At 58.4% G+C, this 23,759-nt stretch overlaps 1 protein-coding gene across 4 annotated transcripts in view; it reads left to right on the top strand.

Moving 5' to 3' along the window:
• Positions 1-21,620, top strand: part of TXNRD2 (thioredoxin reductase 2) — a 68,061-nt gene extending 46,441 nt beyond the window's left edge. For 3 of the 4 annotated variants that reach the window (XM_025400535.1, XM_025400533.1, XM_025400537.1), the window contains 8 exons: positions 721-895; positions 13,401-13,537; positions 16,459-16,554; positions 16,906-16,998; positions 18,728-18,799; positions 18,977-19,074; positions 19,934-20,128; positions 21,336-21,620. In XM_025400535.1, coding sequence (XP_025256320.1) covers positions 721-895; positions 13,401-13,537; positions 16,459-16,554; positions 16,906-16,998; positions 18,728-18,799; positions 18,977-19,074; positions 19,934-20,057 — 795 coding nt within the window. In that variant the 3' untranslated portion in view covers positions 20,058-20,128; positions 21,336-21,620. The remainder of the gene's footprint in view (positions 1-720; positions 896-13,400; positions 13,538-16,458; positions 16,555-16,905; positions 16,999-18,727; positions 18,800-18,976; positions 19,075-19,933; positions 20,129-21,335) is intronic. The other variant, XM_025400536.1, reaches the window with a different exon arrangement.
• Positions 21,621-23,759: the final 2,139 nt, after the last annotated feature.

Genomic DNA, 23,759 nt, shown 5'->3' with positions numbered 1-23,759 from the left:
TTTTTTTGAGACAGAGTCTCACTCTGTCACCCAGACTGGAGTGCAGTGGTGCAGTCTCGGCTCACTGCAAGCTCCGCCTCCTGGGTTCATGCCATTCTCCTAACTCAGCCTCCCAGTTAGGTGGGACTACAGGTGCCCACCACCACTCCCGGCTAATTTTTTTGTGTTTTTTAGTAGAGACAGAGTTTCACTGTGTTGGCCAGGATGGTCTCATCTCCTGACCTTGTGATCCACCTGCCTCAGCCTCCCAAAGTGCTGGGATTATAGGCGTGAGCCACTGCGCCCAGCCTTGTTTATTTTTTCTTTTAGAGATAGGGTCTCACTCTGTCTCCCAGGCTGGGGTGCAGTGGTGTGATCACAGTTCACTGCAGCCTCAAACTCCTGAGCTTGAGGGATTCTCCCACCTCAGCCTCCCAAAGGGTTGGGATTACAGGTGTGGCTGTATCTGGCTGATGAAGACTTAGTTAATTAGCATCTAGAGAGGAGCCCACAGACTGAGTGAGTCCTGACCATAGGGCCCAGGGTTGAGGACTTGGAGCCTGGACAGGGGCCAGACACTCCACAGAGAACAAGAGGACGTAGAGCAGGGGCTGGGTGTCCACCCCGTCTTCCACACAGACCCCTCTCAGCCCCTCACTGAGGCCTTTGAGAGCAGGGCAGGCCAGGGCCTCTCTCCCATGGCCACCTGGTCTTCATGGCCTGTCTTCTTGTGTTTTGCAGCAAATGTCCTCCATGGTCATAGAGCACATGGCATCTCATGGCACCCGGTTCCTGAGGGGCTGTGCCCCCTCCCGAGTCAGGAGGCTCCCTGATGGCCACCTGCAGGTCACCTGGGAGGACTGCACCACTGGCAAGGAGGACACAGGCACCTTCGACACCGTCCTGTGGGCCATAGGTAAGGGTGCATCGAGCCACACACTCTGTCTCCGGTCTCCCCAAGGTGCATGGAGAATCTTTGCCCCACTTCCTGTCACCTCCCAGGGCTCCCCCAGCCTGCTGGCTGCCAGGCGGGTTGGCCGCTCCCCAGTACACCTCGAGAGCAACAGTGAAGGCCTGTGGGGCAGCACCCACACTAGGCTATGCCCATCTTGCCATCCCCAGCACCTCGCATCTCTGCATGTCTCCCCACCACTGTGGGACATGCTAGAAAAACCAGAGAAGATACCAAGATGGCATCAGCCAGGTGTCCTCATCAAGGAGCGGCTAGGGCCGGGCGCGGTGGCTCATGCCTGTAATCCCAGCACTTTGGGAGGCCGAGGTGGGCGGATCACAAGGTCAGGAGATCGAGACCATCCTGGCTAACACGGTGAAACCCTGTCTCTACTTAAAAATACAAAAAATTAGCCGGGCGTGGTGGCGGGCGCCTGTAGTCCCAGCTACTTGGGAGGCTGAGGCAGGAGAATGGTGTGAACCCGGGAGGCGGGGCTTGCAGTGAGCCGAGATTGTGCCACTGCACTCCAGCCTGGGAGACAGAGTGAGACTTCGTCTCAAAAGAAAAAAGAGGAGCGAGTAGGCAGTCGTCCTCACCTTCCCTGGCCCTTGATCAATTGCTTATTAAGGTTTCAGCACATAAATCCTACATGTCACCTTCCAGGTTTAAGTCTTGATTTGTTTTGTTTTGTTTTGTTATGTTTTTGAGATGGAGTCTCACTCTGTTGCCCAGGCTGGAGTGCAGTGGCAACCTCCACCTCCCGGATTCAAGCGATTCTCCTGCCTCAGCCTCCTGAGTAGCTGGGGCTACAGGCACCACCATGCCCGGCTAATTTTTGTATTTTTAGTAGAGACGGGGTTTCACCATGTAGGCCAGGATGGTCTCGGTCTCCTGAGCTCGTGATCCACCTGCCTCGGCCTCCCAAAGTGCTGAGATTACAGGTGTGAGCCACCGCACCTGGCCAGTGTGTAGTTTTTCTTTAGCATATTAAATATTTTGCTGCTTCAGGCTTTCCAACTAGGTTTTTTTCTTTTTTGTGTGTGAAACAGGGTCTGTCTCTATTGCCTAGGAGGAGTGCAGTGGTGTGATCATAGCTCACTGCAGCCTGCACCTCCCAGGCTCAATCAATCTTCCCATCTCAGCCTTCTAAGTGCTGGGATTACAGGTTTGAGCTACTATGCCCAGCCAAGCTAGTTTGTTGTTTTTAACGTAAAAATGATATAGATTTGAAAGTTTTAAAACTTGTGGTGACATACACATAACATCAAATTCATCATCTTAAGCATTTTAAAGTATATAGTTCAGTGGTGCTAAGTACATTCATATCGTACAACCAGCATGACCATCCATCTCTGGAACTTTTCCATTATCTCCAAACTGAGCTCTGTCCCCCTTAAACACTCACTCCCTGCGGCCCCTGGCACTCACCCTTCGCTGTCTGTCTCCGTGGATCTGACTCCTCAAGGGATTTCATGTAAGTAGAATCAGGCAGTGTTTGTCCTTTTGTGACTGGCTCATTTCTCTTAGCAAAGTGTTTTCCAGGGCGAGTCCATGTCGTAGCATCTGTTAGAGTTAGCATTTGTGTAGCGCGTGCCAGCATTTCTTTCCTGTAAGGCTGAGTTGTGTGTGTGTCCATCATCTGTCAGTGGATACCTAGGCTGCTTCTGTCTTTTGGCTGTTGTGGATCATGCTGCTGTGAACATGGGTGTGCACAAGGTGTCTGTTTTCAGCACATAAAAATGATGCAGGCATTTTAAAGTTCTGCCCAGCCTTCTCGTGGCTTTCAGTATTTCCCAGTGGGTCCCTTTGGGCCTGGCAAGTCATCACATGCCCGGAGTGGCATCTTGCAGGCCTTTCCAGAAGTCACATTTCGAAGGCTTCCAAAGACATCACCCTTCCAGTGCTGGGCAGAGGCCTGGGCATTTCCCGGCCAGGTGTGGGCTGGCTGCCACTTGCTGGGCACAGTCTGGTCTCACCGTCTTCCTCTCTGTCAGGTGTGGGTCCGGTTTTGCATGGGGCAGAGGCCGAGCAGGTGTAGGGAGTATGGACACAGCCAGGGGATACCTGTGCCCAGACCTGGGCCGGGGCTGTCCGAGGGGACTGGTGAGGGGCAGCTGGAGCCAACAGGGATCACCCAGACACTGCCCTGTCCCAGGCCTGCTACAAAGCTGGGCGTGGAGGCCGTTGCAGATGGGCCACCCCAAGGAGGGCTGCGGGTCCTCATCAGGGTGGGTGGCGGCACACACAGCGTGCCTGCTCAGACATCCTATCCGCCTCGGTGCCTGGCCATCTAGTTTAGGCTCCTAGTTTTCCCAGTTGCCCTGTCAACTTGCATGTTGAAGGCGGAAGCAACCTACTCAGTGTTGTTAGTTCTCCGAGGCCTTTCCGTGCTGAGCCTGGTATGTTGTCCCCTGCGAAAGCCCAACGTCAGAGCTAGGGTCCCTCTCAGATCCCCGGCTCCACCTCCATCAGCTCACCGGGCTCACGTGGGGCTGGCCAGGTGTCAGTGTCCCCTAGGGGAGGGCTCCCGCAGGCACAAGCTGTGTCACAGGGTGATGCACTTCTGCAGCAGTCACTCGGAATGGGAAACGAGCAAGGAAACCAGCCTGAAGCGGCTGAGCCTTCACTTTTGTGCAGTGGGCACAGCCAGAGGTGACAGCTGGGGAGGACCTGAGACGCCCAAGTGCATGCAGGGCTCTCGGCCCAGAGGTGATCAGTCAGCAAGAGCAATGCTCTCAGTCACATTGTAAAAGCAGATTTTAAGTAAATTTGTTATGATAAACACTTTGAAGGATTAGGTAACATTTTGGACTCTGAAGTGTACTGATGGTTCTCATCATAAACTCCACTTTATTTTTCTTTCAAAATTTGTCCTCCTACTATCATTCCCAAATAAACTCCACTCTAAAGGGGAGGTGGCGAGTTTCTCCCTCCCCCTGCGCCCTAGCCCTCCTCCTCTGTCTGCTGACATCTCCGTTCACCCATGGCATAAGGGAGCTCTTGCCGTTGAGCTGAGGGGCAGCCCTCGACTGAGCCCACAGGGATGTAGCAGACCAATGGGCCAGGGGCTGTGTCCCTGGAAAGCCCAGGCGTCAGCCTGGCAGGCAACAAGCAAGTCCCCTCCCTACCCAGCAGAGCTGCCATGGCCTGCACGCCCATCCTCCCTTGCTAGGAGTCTGTTTTATTTTTTTGTATTTGCAAAATGAGCATCCCCCAGACAGTCTGCCTGGCGTGATTGATGCTGGGGGTGGAAGCTTTTCGCAGTCCTTGGCCTCTGACCCTGCTTCCCGAGGGCGGCGCGGCTTCTGCACGCCTGCTGGGGGCCGCTCGGGCATGTGCTGACTTTGCTGCTGCTCAGAGCCAGGTTTTGTAAACATTCAGGAGCCACTTCCCAGGTCAGCAACTGCAAGCGTTTTCTGCCGGTTTGTACGATAAGCCTTTAACCAAGCTTTATTTCTACTTGCAATAAAGGATGATCCACTCTGGGAGGTTAGAATAAAGCGCCCTAGGGGCGGCACAGCTGGCAGTGCCAACATCTCCGACTCCGCTTCCTGTCCCGGGTGTGCACTACGTCCGCACAAGCTGGGCTCTGACAGGAAGCAGGGATGCCCCCATGCCCAGCGCACACACACACACAAGGAGCCCAGGTGCTGCACAGAGCTCCCGCGAGGGGCTGAGTACTGGCCCTGCCCATTGCCTGTGTGCCTGGCGCCTGACCGCAGCTGGCGAGGACCATGGACATTGGCATCACGAAGTGGGCCCTGCAGTCTGGAAGCCGAGGAGGACCCGAGCCCCTTCCTCCATGCAACCTTGATCTCCACGTGGTGGATTAAACATATTAGCAGTTAAAGCAGTTAATTGCTGTGCAGGGGGCCCCGCTCATTGTTTGTCTCTGAATCACCCGCCCACACCAGGTGTCTCAGATAATAGACTGGGAACTTCAGGGAGGAGGATTTCCTGTCTGCAGATGTGCCGATTACAGCGCTGAGTGAAGACAGTCAGCCAGCACCGCTGCGGGCTCGAATTCGCCCACTGAGTTAACCAGTTGTGGCCTGAATCCCTGGCTGTCTAGGGGAGCAGGGTGGGGCTGGGGCGTCCTGAGCAAATGCCTCCTAGTGCAGAAGCTTCTAAGTGCTAGTTGAGCTTAGATTTGGTTTTAAAGAAAGGACAGACTGCCTCTGGACTGCAGCCCTGAGAAACTGGAAGTTGAGATCGTCATGTGCCCCTTTGACATCCCCAGCCCCTCTGGACGGTTACTCTGTCCCTCTCTTGAGGGTAAGATGCTGAAGGCTCTGGCGTATCCCTCCCTGCACCACGGGAGTCCTGCCCACGGCCAGAAGAGCCAGCAGACACAGGAGGGGACTCGCTGAGCCTGGGGATCCCACAGCCAGGCAGCTGTTGTGCCTGAGTGCCAGGGAGGGTGGCCCTGGGTCTGCCCGGGGGCCTTGTGGTATGGCAGGTGAGACGAAACCCAGGGAAGGAATCCGTCTGGATCTTACCCTGGCCACTGAAGCCATTTCCTCTTTGGGCTTTCTCTTAGATAACTCAGAGATGTCCACCTGTGTGTAAATCAGCATCAGAGCCTGAAACACAGCATGCATGGAGTGTGGGAGCTTGGCTTCCCGGCTTCCTCCTGGTACCGCACAGAGGCCACCCGCACAAGCTGCCTGTGTATAGTCTGCCCCACGTGGCACGTGTGCCTGGACCACAGCCGGAGAGACTGGGGTGCCCAGGAGATGATGATGGGGGCTGGCGGTGCCCAGGAGGGGAGCTGTTGCCTGGGTGGGCTGCAGCCCGGGGCTCCTGTCTCCACCCAGGCACTGCTTGCTGGCGTGTACGTGGCAGGCAGCCGTCTTTGCTCAGCTGTGCTTGGCTGATGGCTCCCGTACACCGCAGACTCAGCTACACAAGTCCCTGCGGAATGTCCCTCTGTTGAGTGCCAGGCAGCAAGAAAGGGCAGAAAGCAAGAACCAAGCCCCCTAGGTTGGGGATGGATGGGAGCATCCTGAGCCTGGTGAGAGGGAAGGGGCGGCTCCTCCTGGATGCCCTCCGTGCTGGTGTGGGCGGAGCCGGGGCTTAGGGGCCGCAGTGGGTGTGGATGTTGCCCGGGCAGGGGGCCTGCGGTGGGCCCATCAGGACTGCTCTCAGGGATGTGCCTTGCTGCAGCTGCGTGAAACCAAGTTTGTGGCTATGCTCTTCCCGGTGGGGATGGGCCCAGCCGTGACCCTGGCACCCACGCCTCCGTGCTCTCAGGGTGGAGTGGCCATCCCTGGGCAGGTGATACGGATCTGAGACCCCTCTTCGATAGTCTAACACCTTTTTATTTTAGTGTAAATTTAGTTTGTAATTAATTACATCAAGAGAGACCCAAATCTGTCTGCATGTGAGTTTGGTATTTTTTGAAGTGGAGCCAAGATGAACATTCGTGGAGCTCTTCCTATGAGCGGTGGCTGCGGCCTTCCCCTCCACACCATGTGGCCCTGGGCGTGCACTGCTGCTCCTGAGACAGCACTGTTGGCTCAGCCCTAGCTCATGGTGGTGCTAACACCTCACAGAGGCCAGGCCAGAGTAGCAGGAAGCAGCGCCCTGTGCTTACCCACCAGCCTGGTGCCCCATGCTTGGCTTGAGGGCCAGTTCACACCCGTGTCCAGAGCCCACAGCCATCTGACAGGCCAGCCAGCACCTGCATACATGGATGTCGAGCTGGGTCTTGTTACCATGTCATATTCAGTACTTATGGTTAGAACTGAGTGGAAACCAATTAAAAAAAAAAGAACAGGCCGGGCGCGGTGGCTCAAGCCTGTAATCCCAGCACTTTGGGAGGCCGAGACAGGTGGATCACGAGATCAGGAGATCGAGACCATCCTGGCTAACACGGTGAAACCCCGTCTCTACTGAAAAATACAACAACAAAAAAAAAAACTAGCCGGGCATGGTGGCGGGCGCCTGTAGTCCCAGCTACTCCGGAGGCTGAGGCAGGAGAATGGCGTGGACCCGGGAGGCAGAGCTTGCAGTGAGCTGAGATCCGGCCACTGCACTCCAGCCTGGGCTACAGAGCAAGACTCCGTCTCAAAAAAAAAAAAAAAAAAAGAACAACATGGTGAAAAGTCTTCTAGAGATAGGTCGGCACCATTTATACATATTACCATGCACCCTCTAATGTCTGCAGGTGTCCCAGGGCAGCCAACCTGTTACAATTGCAATTATGTTAACAATCGTTAAAGGGCTGAGTGAGGTGGCTCATGCCTGTAATCCCAACACTTTGGAATGCCAAGGTGGGAGGATCATTTGAGTCCAGGAGTTCAAGACCAGCCTGAGCAACAGAGTAAAACCTCTTTTCAAATAATTAATAATATAATAATAATAATTGCTTTTTATTTGTTTGTTTTTGAGACAGTGTCTAGCTCTGTTGCCCAGGCTGGAGTCCTAGGGCGTGATCTCGGCTCACTGCAACCTCTGCCTCCTGGGTTCAAGCGATTCTCCTGCCTCAGCCTCCCAAGTAGCTGGGATTACAGGCAACCACCACCACATCCAGCTAATTTTTGTATTTTTAGTAGAGACGGGGTTTCACTGTGTTAGCCAGGCTGGTATCGAAGCCCTGATGTCATGATCCACCCACCTCGGCCTCCCAAAGTGCTGGGATTACAAGCGTGAGCCACTGCGCCCGGTCTAATAATAACTGTTAAAGCAATAATGACTACTCACCATAGAGCACGCTCCTTCCTGGGGGTCCTCTGGGCCTGAGCTGGAGGCTGCGCCATACTCCAAGGCTGACTGTGGGGTCTCACACATCATAATGCACGCAGGCAGCTCAAGTAGGAAAGGCCCTTATGCTGCCTGTGGGGAAGCTCACCCCCATCCCCCCCGAGGAGCCTCCCTGGGTATAAGACACCCCGGGACAGTCTGGGGGTCCCTGGTGGCTGCTGGCAGTCACAGCGAGTGGCCAGTCAGGTCCCATTGAGGCCCCGGGGCTCACTCATTTATTCAACTAACATGGCATCTCGAGGGGACCCGAGGCCAGTAGGGCAGGTGCATCCCCTTCCTGGGCTCAGAGCTGTGGGTAGGGGCCTAGGGCTCATTGAGAAGGGGTGATTCTGGAAAAAAAAAAAAAAAAGAAGAAGATAAGTATTTTAGAAAAATAAGCTTCAAGGATCTAACTCCATTTCCAAAGGCATATATACTCTTCTCTGTGCCTGGTTCCAAGGTGCCTCGTTGGGGCAAGTGGCAGGCCAGGCCCTGTGAGAGTGGCTGGCTCTGGGGGCCACATCCCTCGTGAGACAGTTGCCAGGTGGCCCACAGGGCCTATGTGTGAAGCCCTGCCCGCCTCGCATCGCCCACCGGCCCTGGAGCTTCCCACTCCCACACCCTCGTCCTCAGGCGCAGTGCTTGGCCCCGGCTACCTCTGTCTGGATCACAGCCACTGACTCACCCTGCTGTACTCCCGCTGGCACTTACCTCTCACCTGGGGCACCGCCTCCCTGCTCTTCTCTGTTGGGAACATGTGTCCCAGGCGGGCGTGAAATCAGAGGGCATGCCTGTTCTTCCCATCACAGATGAGAGAGGTGCGTAATACTGCATGCGACTGGCCGTTCCCTTGTCCCTGTGTCCATCAGAATAGGTGGGAGTGATCCATGGTGACTGTCTGGGTGGTTTTTGGGCTTCAGCCTTCTCTGGTCCCTCCTTGGGGCCAGGCTGGCTGGGCAAGCGTGGTGGCTGCCCTCCATCTCCCGGGCCATTGACAGCAGCTGGTGAGGCTCTCACTGTGATCAGAGGAGGGCTGCCCTGCCCGGCTGCTCCTAGCACTCCCAGGGCCACATGTGGAGATGGGCTGTCCTGCGTCAGGGGTGCTGCACTGCTGGGCCTGGGGCTGGAGGCAGCTCCGGGCTGCAGAGGTGCTCAGCCCAGTGCTTCCTGAGTGTCAGTGTTGTGGGCCAGCCACACATACACATAGGAAGTGAGAACGTCCATTTGTACCTGGAATTACTATTTTTTTGGCAGAAGGACAAACTCTGTTGGGCCCGTCAGCCCCAAGTCTGAACCAAGCCCAGTGGGCAGCAACGAGACCCAGTTTGCTACCAGCAGAGGCATCTCTGCAGTGGCAGGTTTGCCAGCGTGCCAGTGGTTGCCATCTCTGAAGGGACGTTCCTTGGGGCTTGTGGCCATACTCTGCACCACGGTCAGCAGCTCCTCTTTGCCTTATATGTAGTGGGCATGGCCTGCCTTCAGGATGGCTGGTCAGTTCGGCCACCTCTGTCTCCCATGCCGACCACAGCTCTGTTGGCTGAGATGATCCTCTTGGAGGGCAGCTTCATGTGAGTCTTCCTGGTTTCCAGGCTAGGGGAGGTGACTGCGGTGTAGTTCTCAAAGGCCCGGGTCAATAAGTCCTGGTCCCAGCCTCTCCTCCAGGCAGCACTTGATGGTACAGGTGTGGTGCCTGCAGGGAGGACACTGCCGACGCCCAGCTGGGCCCTCTTGCTACAGTACACAAACAAACTGGCCCATGTGGAGGCCCTTGGTGGTGATGGACAGCTCTGTCTGCCGCTTAAACTGGTGTGGATCCTGGAGACCATCTCAGCAAGGGGATGTCCTTCAAGGTGCCCTTGATGTAGCTGTGCCTCCCGGGTAAGTCCACAGCGTGCAGGCCCATGAGCCCTCGTGCTTCACATGCACAAGGAATACAGAGCTGGCGCCCTTCCTCTGCCCACAAATCCTGTGGCCCACGACTGCTCATGAGTGTAGTCTGAAGAGCTGTACCTGGAATTTTAATGCCCTTGTTTGCAGAAAATATGACAGAGTTTTATGTATCCATTACGTAATAAGCTCTTACAAAGCAGGAACATGGTGAAGATGCCTATAAATGCATGAGAAAAGGCAGAAACTGGCAATTTAGAAAAGAGGAAATACGGTTCATAAACACGTGGCCAAAAATTACTTCATCTTACTAGTCATCAAAGAAGTGCAAATTAAAGCAGCATGACAGAGAGCGCTGTGCGCCACCTGCCCCAGGAAGGAACAGAGTCTAAGGATTGTCCTGTGCCCGGAAGCCCCCACTCAGCTGGCTGCCCTTCTTCTGAGGATCTGCCCCAGGAACTCAGCTGACACATGGCAAGCTGGTGCCCCAGGTCTCCATCCTGGTGGTGTCTAGGAATCAGAGACTCGAGAGCCACCAAATGTCCTACCTCAGGAGGGGCCATTCAGCAGCACTTGGCAAACACTGCACTGGGCGCTCAAGAGCCAAGGCTGCGAGGACGGAGCCGCAGGGAGCACAGAGCCCCTCCATGGGGAGGCCTGCAGTGGGCCGCAGGCACAGCTGGGAAAGCTCAGAGCACAACATGCAGGGGCGAAAGACACTGGTGCAGGCGCCCTTCTTTCCCCAAATGGCCTGAGTGGTGCGCCTTTATCCTGGCATAGGAGGGAAATGGTGGGGAGCTGACTGGGCACAGCCGCCTGCATCCTGCTGCTCACACCATTCGGGCCCCACTGGGTCCCCACCTTGGCACGAGTCGTTCACCCTCCTGCAGGGCTCCAGGCCTGAGCCAGTGGGGCCTAGGACACCTGACTGGCTGTCCAGCACCAGCAGGGATATCTGGCCCTTCTCTGGCCACTGCCCAGTCCTTTGCTTGCAAGACCCATAGTGGGGCTCAGGGCTTGGTGTCCTGCCATCAGGGCTGGCCACAGCTGGGGACGTGGCCCCACCCAAGTGGAACGGGCCTCTTCCCTGCACCCACTCCCAGCCATGTCCCACCGGCCCAGCTTCTAACCCCACTGTGCCCTTGGCTGCCCTCCTCAGGGCTGAGCCTGCTACCTGCCACAGGCCACTCACTCTTCCTTTGCTGTTCTTCCCTGATGGGCTATGGAGTCCCTGCAGGGCCAGGTGTGTCTGTGCCACGCAGCCCTCTCTTCCCTGGCCATCCAGCCTGTCCTGTTGTCATGCTTTTCACATTAGTGGCTCCATCACATTCCCACCAACTTCCCAGAGGGATCCACACAGCATGTGCAGAAGAGTCCCGGCTTTGGATGGGCCACCTAATTCCATGCCTCTTTTATCTCTTGTGACTACTTTTAAATTTATCTTTATTTCCTTCAGACCTGGGGACAGGGTTTGGTCAGCACCTGCAAGGTCTATAGTTGCCATAGTTATCATAAGGAACATGATGAGTGCCTTGGCTTTCTGGGACCAGCCAGGCAAGCATGCAGAGGAGAGTGTGGGTGCAGTGTCAGATGTTCTATTCCCACAGGCACCAGGAAGTACTGGGTCTGGTGGGCTGGACACCAGGTTGGGGAGGGACCAGAGGGCTGGGCGTGAGCCCCCTGCCTGCAGGGACCTCGGCCCCTCCTTCGTGCCCCAGCCCTGCCCATGGGGCCCAGCTCCTTCCTCTGATGTGGGCTGGCATCCCCTGTGTCTGGGCTGATCCCCAGCCGGTGCCAGCCCTCCCGGCACCCAATTCCTGCGGCTGAGCAGAGCACAGAGGCTGGAGCCAGCCTCCCGCAAGCCGGCTTAGCCAAGTTTATATGTTTTGACTCCCGCCCCAGGACGGCAGCTGGAGACTTAAGGGTTCCCTTTCACGGGAGCTTCAGCTTCCAGATGCTTAGGTGGGCGCCACCCGCATGCCGGCCAGCAGCTGGTTTGTCGCAGCCACAATGAGCAGGGGTCCTATGCCTTTGACGCCAAACCGCCTTTGCCATCGGAGGATCATCCTGAGCCCCTGGGAGCCGAGAGCAGCTGGGATTGGGAGGGAAAAGCTGCTGTGGCCACCCGCCGGCCTGGCAAAGCCACACCCATCTGAGTTAGGGGAGGAAGGGACCTCTGCTGGCCCTTGGGCTGTGAAGAGGCCTATGCGGTGCCCTCTCTCCGGGCCCCAGGCTATGTGGAGACTGGCAGGGGGCAGCTGTGCTGACCCCCTGGACTGGCCATCCCCTGCCCCTCTTGACCTTTGCACCCAAGAGCAGGATCAGCTGAGCCAGCTGCCCCCTAGAATGGGCATGGTGTAGTTAGGACGCTGCCCCTTAGCTCAGCTCCCCTCCGAACTGAGGTCTCTAGGCTGGGGCTGTGTGCCAGGCAGCCACGGGGGGCTGCAGCACAGAGCAGGTGGGAGACCCAGCTGCTAGCTCTGCTCACTTGGCCCTCTGCTAGTGGGTTGGGGGGGCTTCCTTTCCCCTAATGGGGAGAGACCTTCAGGCCCTACCTGGGCAGAGGGCCAGACCCCAGGACTTGAGCATTGTTGGGGTACAGTCCAGGGTGTGGCCGGCTCCTCTTCAGCCTGTCCACATAGGGAGGAGGCCATCGGGAGCCTGCAGGTGTCCTCGAAGGAGGCCCCTCTGGACTCTTGGTCTCACTGCCTGATGGTATCAGGCTGCAGTGCTGCAGACAGATGCAGGGTGGCCAGGCAGGCCAGGTGCCAGCAGCTCCCCACAAAGGGCTGGTTTCTCCGGATGAAGTCGGTACCAGAGCCATTGGCACTGTGCTGGTGGCCCTGCAGCAGGGCCTGAGGCCTGGGCATGTGGAAGGTTCTGGAATCCCACACTTAGCACTCTTTGATGTCAGGGAGCCCCAGGATTGGCAAGTGCCTCTTCCTTTCCTGCATGCCAGGAACCAGTCTAAGGCCGACTGGTCTCTGCGGGTGGCACCCCGCCTTGTCTCCTGTGCCAGCTGTCATCTGACCAGCGTCTGTTTCAGACCTGCCTGCCACCTCCTGCAGAGGCCAGGAGCCCCTCTGCGCTGCTGGTGCTTCACTTTTGGCCGGTTCTAAGTGGACATTCTTTTTTCTTGAGACAGAGTCTCACTCTCTCACCCAGGCTGGAGTGCAGTGGTGTGATCTTGGCTCACTGCAACCTCCACCTCCCGGGTTCAAGTGATTCCTATGCCTCACCCTCCCAAGTAGCTGGAACTACAGGTGCGCACCACCACACCCAGCTAATTTTTGTATTTTTAGTAGAGGCAGGGTTTCTTTTCTTTTCTGTTTTTGTTTGTTTGTTTGTTTGTTTTGAGACAGAGTTTTGCTCTTGTCGCCCAGGCTGGAGCGCAATGGTGCAATCTCAGCTCGCTGCAGCCTCCGCCTCCTGGGTTGAAGCGATTCAGTCTCCCGAGTAGCTGGGACTATAGGTGTGCACCACTATGCCTAGGTAATTTTGTATTTTTAGTAGAGATGGGGTTTCACTATGTTGGCCGGGCTGGTTTTGAACTCCAGACCTCAGGTGATCCACTTGCCTCAGCCTCCCAAAGTGTTGGGATTATAGACGTGAGCCATCGCGCCCGGCTGAGACAGGGTTTCATCATGTTGACCAGGCTGGTCTCGAACTCCTGACCTCAGGTGATCCGCCCACCTCGTCCTCCCACAGTGCTGGGATTACAGGCATGAGCCACCGTACCCAGTCTGTAAGTGGACATTCTGAGAAATAGTTTAAATACAACAGCTCTAGGTCAAAGCCACTGAAGATGACCTTTCAGCCCCCTCTCTATTTCCTTCAGGTCGAGTACCAGACACCAGAAGTCTGAATTTGGAGAAGGCTGGGGTAGATACTAGCCCCGACACTCAGAAGATCCTGGTGGACTCCCGGGAAGGCACCTCTGTGCCCCACATCTACGCCATTGGTGACGTGGTGGAGGTACGGCATGCGTCCTGGGACCAGGCCCCTGCCCCTGCCTGCCCCACCACCCCTGCTCGCTGGGCTCCGGCTGCTTCTGTCCTGTGGGAGAGAAACAACACTTTCTCTGGTCACAGAGGCTCTGGGTCAAACCCCAGGGCCAGCCTGTCTGGAGTTCTGGGGCAACCTGGACTTGGGCCTCAGCTCTCTGCCTTTCCTTTCCTTTCTGTGGCGGGAGTGTGGACGGCCTAAAGACAGCTGCAAGCACCAGCAGCGGGCGCCTGCTGGGAACTGGGCATGGGTCAGTTCTGCACGCAGGCCCCAACCCCCGGCAGGTAGGCTGGAGGCATAGGCTTAGAAATGCCACCACTGGGCCGGGCGCGGTGGCTCAAGCCTGTAATCCCAGCACTTTGGGAGGCCGAGACGGGCGGATCACGAGGTCAGGAGATCGAGACCATCCTGGCTAACACGGTGAAACCCCGTCTCTACTAAAAAATACAAAAAACTAGCCGGGCGAGGTGGCAGGCGCCTGTAGTCCCAGCTACTCGGGAGGCTGAGGCAGGAGAATGGTCTAAACCCGGGAGGCGGAGCTTGCAGTGAGCTGAGATCCGGCCACTGCACCCCAGCCTGGGCGACAGAGCAAGACTCTGTCTCAAAAAAAAAAAAAAAAAAAAAAAGAAATGCCACCACTGGACATGGCCTTGGGGCCATCCTGTCCCCACAGGGTTGAGGCAGGTCCAGTTTGGGCCCACCTGGCCCCGCCCTCCCCACCTTCGTATCCTCTGGCTTGCCTCTCTGGGTGTCACACCGGGACAGGTCCTTTGCTCTCAGCTGCTGCTGTGAAGATCAGCGCCAGTCTTTCCTGGGTGGGGGCTCTGGAGCCCTCCTTACCCATGGCCCCAGTAAGGGACCTGGGTGGTCAGTCTTGGGATGCTGCACCCCGGCAGCCTCAGGAGTGCTCTGCCTGTCCTGCATGTGTCCAGTGCCTGCTGCTGAGAGTGGCTCTGGAGTGTCCCTAAGAGCTTCTTTGTAGCGAGACCTGTTGGTGTCAGCGTCCTGGGGCTGCACAACTAAATCACCACACACAGGTGGCCCAGAACAGCAGACGTGGATTCTCTCACGTTTGGGGGCAGTAGTCTGAAATCAAAGTGTCAGCTGGGACTGGGTGCGGTGTTTCATGCTTATAATCCCAGCACTTTGGGACGCCAAGGCAGGCGTATTACTTGAGGTCAGGAGTTCAAGACCAGCCTAGCCAACGTGGTGAAACTGTCTCTACTAAAAAAATACAAAAATTAGCCAGGCATGGTGGCACGTATCTGTAATCCCAGCTACCCGGGAGGCTGAGGCAGGAGAATCATTTGAACTCGGGAGGAGGAAGGTGGAGGTTACCATGAGCCAAGATCGTGCCATTGCACTCCAGCCTGGGTGGCAGCGAGACTCCATCTCAAAAAGTGTCAGCTGGGCCAGGCTCCCTCAGAAGCCTCTGGGGTAGGACACCTCCAGCGTCCCTCGGGTTGTGGCTGTATCACTCCTCTCTCTGCCTCATCATCACGTGACAGTCTCCTGGGTGTGTCTCTGGGCCCTGATTTGCCTCTTACAGTTTCTCTGTCATTGGATTTAGGGTCCACCCTAATCCCGGATGACTTCATCTCCATCCTTACTTTAATTATATCTGCAAAGAACTTATTTCCAAATAAGGTCACACTCTGAGGCTCCAGGCGGACCCAGCAGGGTCCTGTAGGGCCCATCTAGCTGTCCCGATTGTGTGGACAGAGCACGTGACTCCACATGCCTCGGCCACCCTGCAGCCCCAGCTTGCTTAGCTGGATGGTTCAGCTGCTCAGTGTGATTTCTGCAAGCGCAGCCTCTGCCTTGGACCATGTAGGTGCAGTGGTCTCTGATTGCATGGTCTGTTGCATCCTGTGAGCACTGCACCCTGAGACAGTGCCACGTGCATCTCTGTGCACAGCGGGAAGCCTCCCTTCTGTCTGGGAATCTGAGTTTTCCCTCTGCAAGTGTGTAGCTCCCAGGCTCCTGTGTTGGAAACTGTAAAATTTCAAACTGTTTTGCCAGAAATGCATGGCACACACAAAGGCATTCTTTATTTAAACATTAAATCCACTCAGTCAGAAAGGTCATTCTGAACAGTCCAAAGAGTTAACACCCAACCAGTGGTCCCTTGAGCGGCTGGGAAGAGCCTGTGGGCGGGGCGGGGGCTATTGTTTAATGAGATGTTGTGCGCTGTGCGCCGCCACCGGGCCGGGACGTTTCCGCAGTTAGTCAGGCCTGCTGGAATGCGCAGGCTGCGCTCTGAGTTTATCTCCACGGATCTCTATGCATTTCTGGAATGCCAAACAACATCTGCATTTCCTGCTGCCAAGGTGATTGGCAGCCCATCCCAGAGGACGGTGCTGGAACCCCCAAGGCCGGGGACACCCTGGGACGGAGGGCTCTCCAGCACAGCGACGTTCTGATTTGGAATTTGTTGTGGACTGTGACGTGCAAGTCGAGCTGCACGTCAGGAGTGTGTGGAACGCTTTGGGGTCCCTTTTCAGCCGGGGATTCCAGTGAATGCAAACGGTAGCAGGGGCTCTTTTGAGCCGGGTCATCGGGCAGCCCTCTGAGGTCAGCAACGTGCAGAAGGGCTTTGCAGAGAAGGCTTGAGCATGTGAGGGTGGCACGGCCAGCCTCATCGGCAGCGGACTCCTTTCCCAGGGCAGGGTGGAGGGCAGCAAGCAGGAGAATGAGTAACCTACCTAGGTCCCTGGGATGCCCCGCAGGGGGACGAGCTCCAGGGGGAGGCTTTATGTCACCGTACTCGGTGCCAGTGTTGGGGATTTTCTAAAGGGAGATGCCCACTCGGGGGGCAAAGGGTGGTGGCATGGGGGCTGCATATAACCCCGGACATGGTGCTGACGTGGCCCCGCTGTGCCTTCCCCAAGGGGCGGCCTGAGCTGACACCCACGGCTATCATGGCTGGGAGGCTCCTGGTGCAGCGGCTCTTCGGCGGGTCCTCAGACCTGATGGACTATGACAATGTGAGTTCTATCTAGCGGACGCCACGTGCAGCCCGGGAGAGGCCGAGTTCGAGGCTAGCTCTTCTGGGGTGAGGGGTTTTTGTGCGCTGTGTGTCTGCATGTAGATGTGGGCATGCGTGTGTGCGCGCTTATGCGGGGGTGTTGTGCACACGTGTGTGTGCAAGCATGTGTATGGGGCTCCGTTCTGAGAGTGTGGCGCAGGCGCGGGCAGGTGGGTCGCCTGCTGTACTTGCAGCCTGCTCCAGGCACATCTGGGCCTGGTCTGTGATCACTGCTCTTTGCGTCACATGCAATGGGGACCTTCGATTTTCGGGGCCCAAGGGCCCTCCCTGACTCCAGATCTGCTTTCAGGTTCCCACGACCGTCTTCACCCCGCTGGAGTATGGCTGTGTGGGGCTGTCCGAGGAGGAGGCAGTGGCTCGCCACGGGCAGGAGCATGTTGAGGTGAGGCCTGGGAGCAGTGCAGCTGAGGACAGTGGCGACTCCGCGACCTCACTCCACGCTCTGGGCGGAGGCCTTGTGAACAGGGCGCCAGGGTCTCTCCTTTCCAGGGGCCCTGAGCGGTGGCTGTGTGTAGCAGGAAGGGACACGTTGGGAGCAGCCCCAGCAACGGGGGTGCCTAGTCTTTGGCAGCCTTGGGGTGACTGGGCTTAGGTGCCTCTGGTCTCTGCCACCACATGTCACAGCAGTGAGGGGAAGGCCCTTGGCTGCCTTGTTCTGAGGGCAAGAAGCCCTGTGGCCCAGAAGCCCCCAGCCCCACCCCAGCCATGCTGCAGGGGTGCCCAGCACCAACTGGGTCACCACCGTCGTGCCACCCGCTCCCCTGCTGAGGTCAGCTGAGGGCCGGCCCCACTCCAGCACACAGCTGCTTATCCCTGAAAGTACCAGGGCCCCGAAGGTGCCTCTGTGCTGTCCCCACCTTGCAGTGACTTGAATCTCACTCGACCCAGAAAGGTTTCTCCCAGGGGTCTCCGACCTCTGCTTCCACCCCCAGCCCCCAACCACCCTACACCTTGTCTTCCTGGACTGCCCAGGTTGTCTCCCAGGCGAGAGCCCCCAGCCCCTCACCCCCCACCACATTCTGACACCTATCCTCTTCCAGCTTCTTCCAGCCTCAGGCACTCACCCTGGAGGAAAGGGGTTTTCATCGAGCAAGCCTGCTTTGGGGGTCTGCTGTGGCAGGTGGCTGTGGCTCTGGGGTGGCCTGGAAGAATGCAGGGGCTCTGAAGCCTGCCGGGCCATGGTAGCTGGAAGCCTTCGGTGCGGTTTCATCTTGCTGCCGTGGCAGCTTGCAGGCACCCAGAGAAACCGGAGCCTGTGGCCTGGGTGGTGGGGACTGGGGCCTTTGGGGATGAGTCACTGGGCTCCAGGGCTGGGCCCTTCCCCCTCCACCCCAGTCCTCTCCATCAACAGGACAGGCCTGACAGGCCAGCCTTCCCCGAGGCACTTTATTTGCTATTTTTGTTTGATTCATCACAAGTGCGCTGGGACATATGTTCCTGGCATTTTATAATGTTGTTTTATGTTTCACGATGTTGAATGGCCAAATACTCTTTATTTGTTTTCTTTTCAATTCTGTCTTAGTTAGAACAATATTCTCTGAAGTTCCATTAATTAATAATGGCTGTGCAGCACATGTGAGGGCCCCACTCATTTTTTACTTGGCCGCAGCCCCGGACACGCTGTCGAGCCCTTCAAGGGTGCTGAAAGCCTTTGTCCAACAGCTCCGGCTCCGGTGTGGCTCCGGTGTGGCCACAGCGGCCTTGCTCCAGTGAGGGCCAAGGGAGCACCAGGGTGCCTGAGGGAGCCGGGTGGTCGCCTGCTCACCCATTCTTGCCTCCGCCGTTGGTTGTGGGGGAGCTATATCCACGCAGGTTTGCTGTGCCCAGCCTGGGTGCTTGGATTGCCTGATGCCTGCTCTGCTGCTATGGTCTGTGGGGGTCCCAGGCTTGGATGGGAGAGGGTCTGTCCTGTAGAGCATGGCTCCAGCCACTGGCTGCCTGCACACACCCTGTGGCCAGCCAAGCCCTCCTCCCCCTCCCAGACCAGACCTTCAGGCCAGATGGATGGTTCCTGCCCGTCATGACCCTGCCTTGCCCATGCAGCCTGTGGGAGCTGCAGGTGCCACAAGGTTTGTCCCAGCACTGATCCAGGGGTGGTCTCCTGTCCTCAGGTCTATCACGCCCATTATAAACCGCTGGAGTTCACGGTGGCTGGACGGGATGCATCCCAGTGTTATGTAAAGGTGAGCATCCCTGTGGCCCAGGGTGCTGAGGGTGAGAGGGAGGGTGGGAAAGAGCCTGGCAGGGCGAACACCCGAGGGCTGGCCCCAGCCATGCCCCCCAGGCGGGTGCAGGGTGGATGCAGGGTGGACGTGACCCAGCCCCCTCCTGGGCTGGTAGCTGAGATGTGCGGCTTTCAGATGGTGTGCCTGAGGGAGCCCCCGCAGCTGGTGCTGGGCCTGCACTTCCTTGGCCCCAGCGCAGGCGAAGTTACTCAAGGATTTGCTCTGGGGATCAAGTAAGTCCCGAGGAATGCGGGCCGTGATGCGATGTGCAGCCGGGTGTCCCTCGAGTGCCAGCATTGCGGCAGTGGAGAGCTGCTGCCTCTCTTGCTGCATTTATGTGGCCTTCGCGGGTTTGCAGCAGAGATTCCTCAGGCCCTCCTCAGACAGGGCGGGTTCAGGGAGACAAGGGGCAGCTCTGCCCCAGCCAGATGCTGTTGAGCCAGCCAGAGCCAGGTGAGGTGTCCACTGTGGCCCCGGGTCGCTGCTGGGGCCCTCGCCCACCCGGCCCAGCACTCATGCCACCATGAGCAGGGCGCCAGTGCCTGGAGAGCCACCCCAGGGCTGCTGCATGTCTTCTGGAGCTGGGGCCATTGCCCGGGTCTTGGGCTCAGGCTGTGTGTTTTCGGCGTCCCGGGGTCAAAGGAAGCCGTGGCAAAGGCTCTGGGCAGGTTGACAGGGGTAGTTGGAGATTGGGACGTTGTGCATGGCCTGAGAGACGTGGCTGGCTGGATGTGGGGCCTGGGGGGCGGTGGTGTGGTGAGGTCAGGATGCGCTGTCTGTGGGTAAAGCAGAGAGCAGAGGCCTAAGGCAGGACTGTGCCTGGGGCAGGGGATGGAACAGCAGGAAGCCAGGCCAGGGCAAGCCAGGGCGTGGCTGGGTGGGAGGTGGGCTAGATGAGCACTGAGCATCTGCTGGGAGGGAGGTGGACGGCTCCCACAGGTGTGGGCAGGGGTCCTGGCTTCTGGCTGGGGGTTAGGGGACAGTGAGGAGACCAGCAGCCTCCGAGGCCCTCCTCTTCCCAGGGATGGGATGCTGTGGACCCCCCTCCCTGTGCTGACCCCCGCCTGCCTCCCCCATCCCCCATATGTGCAGGTGTGGGGCCTCCTACGCGCAGGTGATGCGGACCGTGGGTATCCATCCCACATGCTCCGAGGAGGTAGTCAAGCTGCGCATCTCCAAGCGGTCAGGCCTGGACCCCACGGTGACAGGCTGCTGAGGGTAAGCACCATCCCTGCAGGCCAGGGCACACGGTGCGCCCGCCGCCAGCTCCCCGGAGGCCAGACCCAGGTATGCAAGTGGGGCCGGCTCTGTGTTTGAGGACAGGGCACATGGCAGGGGTGCAGGAGCCCTGGCCATGGGCTCCCTCCAGGTGTACAGCAAGGCTGTACCTGCCACGCCACCCAGAACAGGGATGCTCCGTCCTGTAACCAGGCCACATTGGTGACAGGCAGGAGGAGAAGTCCCCAAGGGCCCAAACCTCCCCGGGAACCCCAGACCCCGGCCTGGCCACAGCTGCTCCCCACACACAAGAGGTCTCAAGAAACAGGGCTCATCCGTAGGAGCCTGGCCCAGGCGGATGCTGGCGTGGAGGGTGTCCGGGGCGGGCTGAAGTCGGGCATCTCAAGTTGCTGCTTCACAGGCGGCTGCAGTCGGGAAGCTGGCCTCCCACCTGGCTCCTGCAGAGTTCAGCACCCGCTTGTTTCCCTGCCTCCCAGAAGGTGGAGACGCTGCCCTGTGATGGCCGGCCCTGCCCAGCCTGCCCCACACATTTGGTTCTGTTTCAGCTCTGCAGAGTCAGGCTGGCCGGGGGCATGTTGTTCATCCTCTTCTCAGGAGGAAGAAACTGGAGAGGGCTCCTGGCCTCTGCCCCAGGGATGCCTGTGCCAGAGCCCTCTCGCCTCGTGGTCTGACAGTGCATCCTCCGGCCAGGGCTGAGGACGGGGGCCGGGGCAGCGTGGGCCCTCAGCCTGTGCCATCCAGCCCACCTGGGGCACCCCCACGGCTGTCAGCCTATCCCGGGGTTGGGGGTGTTTGGGCTCCATCTCTCCCCTGGGGCTGAGGTGGAGACCAGGCAGAGCAGTGGGCTCCCCCCAAGATGCCTGTGGACAGGCTCTGGGGTCCGCATGGTGCCGAGGGGCTCTGGGGAGGCCTCTCTGGGGGTACTCAGGGCCCCCTGCTTCGCTGTGGCTGCCTCCCCCCGGCGGGGCTGCGCTTGATAGGAATAAACAAAGGGCATCCTGAGGAAACTCTTATCAGAACATTGCACCTCCCAGAGCTGTTTTGTTAGGAGCCTGCTATAAATTTTTATCATTTCAAAATATTTTTGTAGCACTGCGTCGCTCCCTGTGACGCATCGCCCTGGGGTGGGGCCACTCTCTGCAGGGTTTGTTTCTCACCCGTCTCTCCCTTGGGGGTCCCTGGGTGTGGCAGTGGGAGACATGACCAGGCTGATGGGAGGGGTGGGTGGCTGCCTTGACCTTCCCGTTGTTGGCAGGATGGCTGCAGGCAGGTTTGGAGGGCCTCACCCCTCTCCTGGAGCGCCTGTGAGACGGTCAGCGTGGAGCACAAGTGCTGGACAGGTGACCTGTGTGCCCCGCAGGGATGGCTCAGGGGACTGTCCACCTCACACCTGCACCTCTCAGCCTCTGCCACCTGGCACTCCTTCTAGGCTCCTGCTGCCAGATGATGACGACCTGGGTGGAAACCCACCCTGTGGGCACCCATGTCCGAGCCCCCTGGCATTTCTGCAGTGCAAATAAAGAAGGTGCTTTTTCTGAAACGTGCTCTGCCTGTGGTGTCCCTGACGGGCCCCCAGGATCGCCCAGGTGGGTGGGGTCTGGCCAGGTCACCGGGCCCCTCTTAAATCATGTGCAGCCTAGGGTCCGCTGGGGCCCCTTGAACTCCTGAGCACAATTCTGAGCAGCCCTGGGCAGAGGGGAGCAGCCTTGCAGTGCTGGGGACCCCACCTAGGCAGGAGGCAGAGCCACCCCACCTGCCCCACAGCTGTCTGGCCTCTGGCCTGAAGACGCCCACTGAGGGTTTTTCCTGGGACCCTCTGCCTGGTCTCTGCACCTTGAAGCAAGAACGGCAGCCCAGCGCCAGGCAGGCTCTCGGGAGGGGCGGCAACGCTGGCTTTGTTCTGGAACAGCCCGCCAACGGGCGGGCCCATGATGGGAGGTAGCAGGGCTGTGTGAGGCTCTCTGTCCCTGGATGTCAGTCACTTTGCCGGTTTCCAGTGTGGCCCTCCAAGTCAGCTTGTCGACTGCGTCAGGCTAATCCTGTGCATTGAGGCTTGATGGGCTGGGGAGCGCCTGTCAGTCACTGCCGAGAGACAGCGCTGACAGCCACGGCCGGGCCCTGCATTGTGCTGGGGCTTTAGCGGTGGCTAATCGCGTGTCTTCCTTAAGAAAACATCACTTAGTCTGCCGGCCCCGAGCCCTGGATGGGACCCTGCTTGTCAGCGCACAGAGGAATGCCTTTGCGCCTTAATGGGCCTGCAGAAGCCCGACTTGCCGTGTGAAGCGTGCACGTGAGCTCTCAGACGCCCACTTAAGATGCCAAGTGCTGGGCCAGGCCCTCCCACAAGTGCAGCTCCTGATCAGCCATGTCCCATTTAACGCACGGCTGGTGGCATGCCTGGGCTGGATCCCGTGGGTGGGGCTTGCCTCTAGGCCTGCAAGTTTTTTGCCTTGGGGGCACCGCAAGGCCGGGAGGTCGGCCTACACCTGCTGCCTGGGCTCTAGGGGGTGGCTCTGGGCAGCAGCCAGGAAGGGGGCAGAGGGCCTGTGGATTCCTCGGCCCTGGGATCAGTCCCTGCCAGGGAGCACAGGGAAAACTTGAAATGGCCTTGGTGCTTTTGTGGTGATGGAGAGGATGCAGCTGTGTGGAGCCTGCAGTACACGCTGGGCGGCACTCTGCCAGGAGGGCCTCTCGCCTCCCTGCCCGCCCAGCCGACCAGGAGTGCCTGTTGCTGGGGGCCTGAGAGCCACCCACACGTCCATGTCCCCACTGGCCCCTCCAGGTGGTTTTCCCTGCGTGCTCCTTCTTCCTGGAACACACCGTGTACCACATACCTGCTCTCTGTGACCTCAGCTCTCCCGCACTGTGTGGCCCATTCAGCCGGCCTGCGCATCCCCTAGGAGGGACCAAAACGTCCACCACACACATCCCAGGCAGCCGTGGGTCCTTGGGCTCCCGCTGCACAGGGGCTCATACTCTCCTGGTAAGTGGCAGGCAGGGGTCCAGTGCAGTTTACAAGCAATGGGTGCTGCAGGCAAAGAGCTGCCACAAACAGGCCAGCACTGCTGCCCCAGGCCCTCTCAGGGCCGGTGCTGAACTGGCAGGCACCTGGCTGCAGACCAGGCCCAGGGGACCCCACAGGCACTGGCCATCCCCACACCTCACTACTCTGGTGGGACACTGGCCCAGAGCCCCCACTCAGGCAGCTGCACAGCCAGGGCAGGAACCAAGGCCCAGCAGGGCAATGTGGGCAAAGCGGCCGCTCTCCCAGGCTCCCTTGCCCGGTGTGGGACCAGTGTCCTGGGCCAATAGTGGTTTCGATCCTGTGTTTCCCCGGGGACGGCCCAGGGAGTACAGGGTGGAGCCAGAGCAGGGTGTTCTCCACCTGGCCCCGGGGCCGCCTTCCCGCCTTCACATGTTTTTATGGTGCAATGAAAATATGATTTTAATTCCTCAGATTGTTCTGTGTAACCTGCAATTACCCACGGCGACATCCTGCACACTTCTGCTGTGGCACCAGATTTCGCAAAGACGTGGGAGGGGGAGGAGTGGGTAGGGGGTGCTGCCCATCCAGGCTGTGTGGCCCGCCCCCTGTGCTGCACCCTCCACTCTGACATGGGGCAGTGTCACCTTCTCCTGCCCCCAGCACCCCCGAGTGACATTGGGCAGTTCCCAGGCC

The sequence above is a fragment of the Theropithecus gelada genome, chromosome 10 (assembly GCF_003255815.1).
Source record: "Theropithecus gelada isolate Dixy chromosome 10, Tgel_1.0, whole genome shotgun sequence".
Lineage (NCBI taxonomy): Eukaryota > Metazoa > Chordata > Mammalia > Primates > Cercopithecidae > Theropithecus > Theropithecus gelada.
The sequence above is the reverse complement of the archived record's forward strand: the minus strand, read 5'-3'. Positions and strand labels throughout refer to the sequence as shown.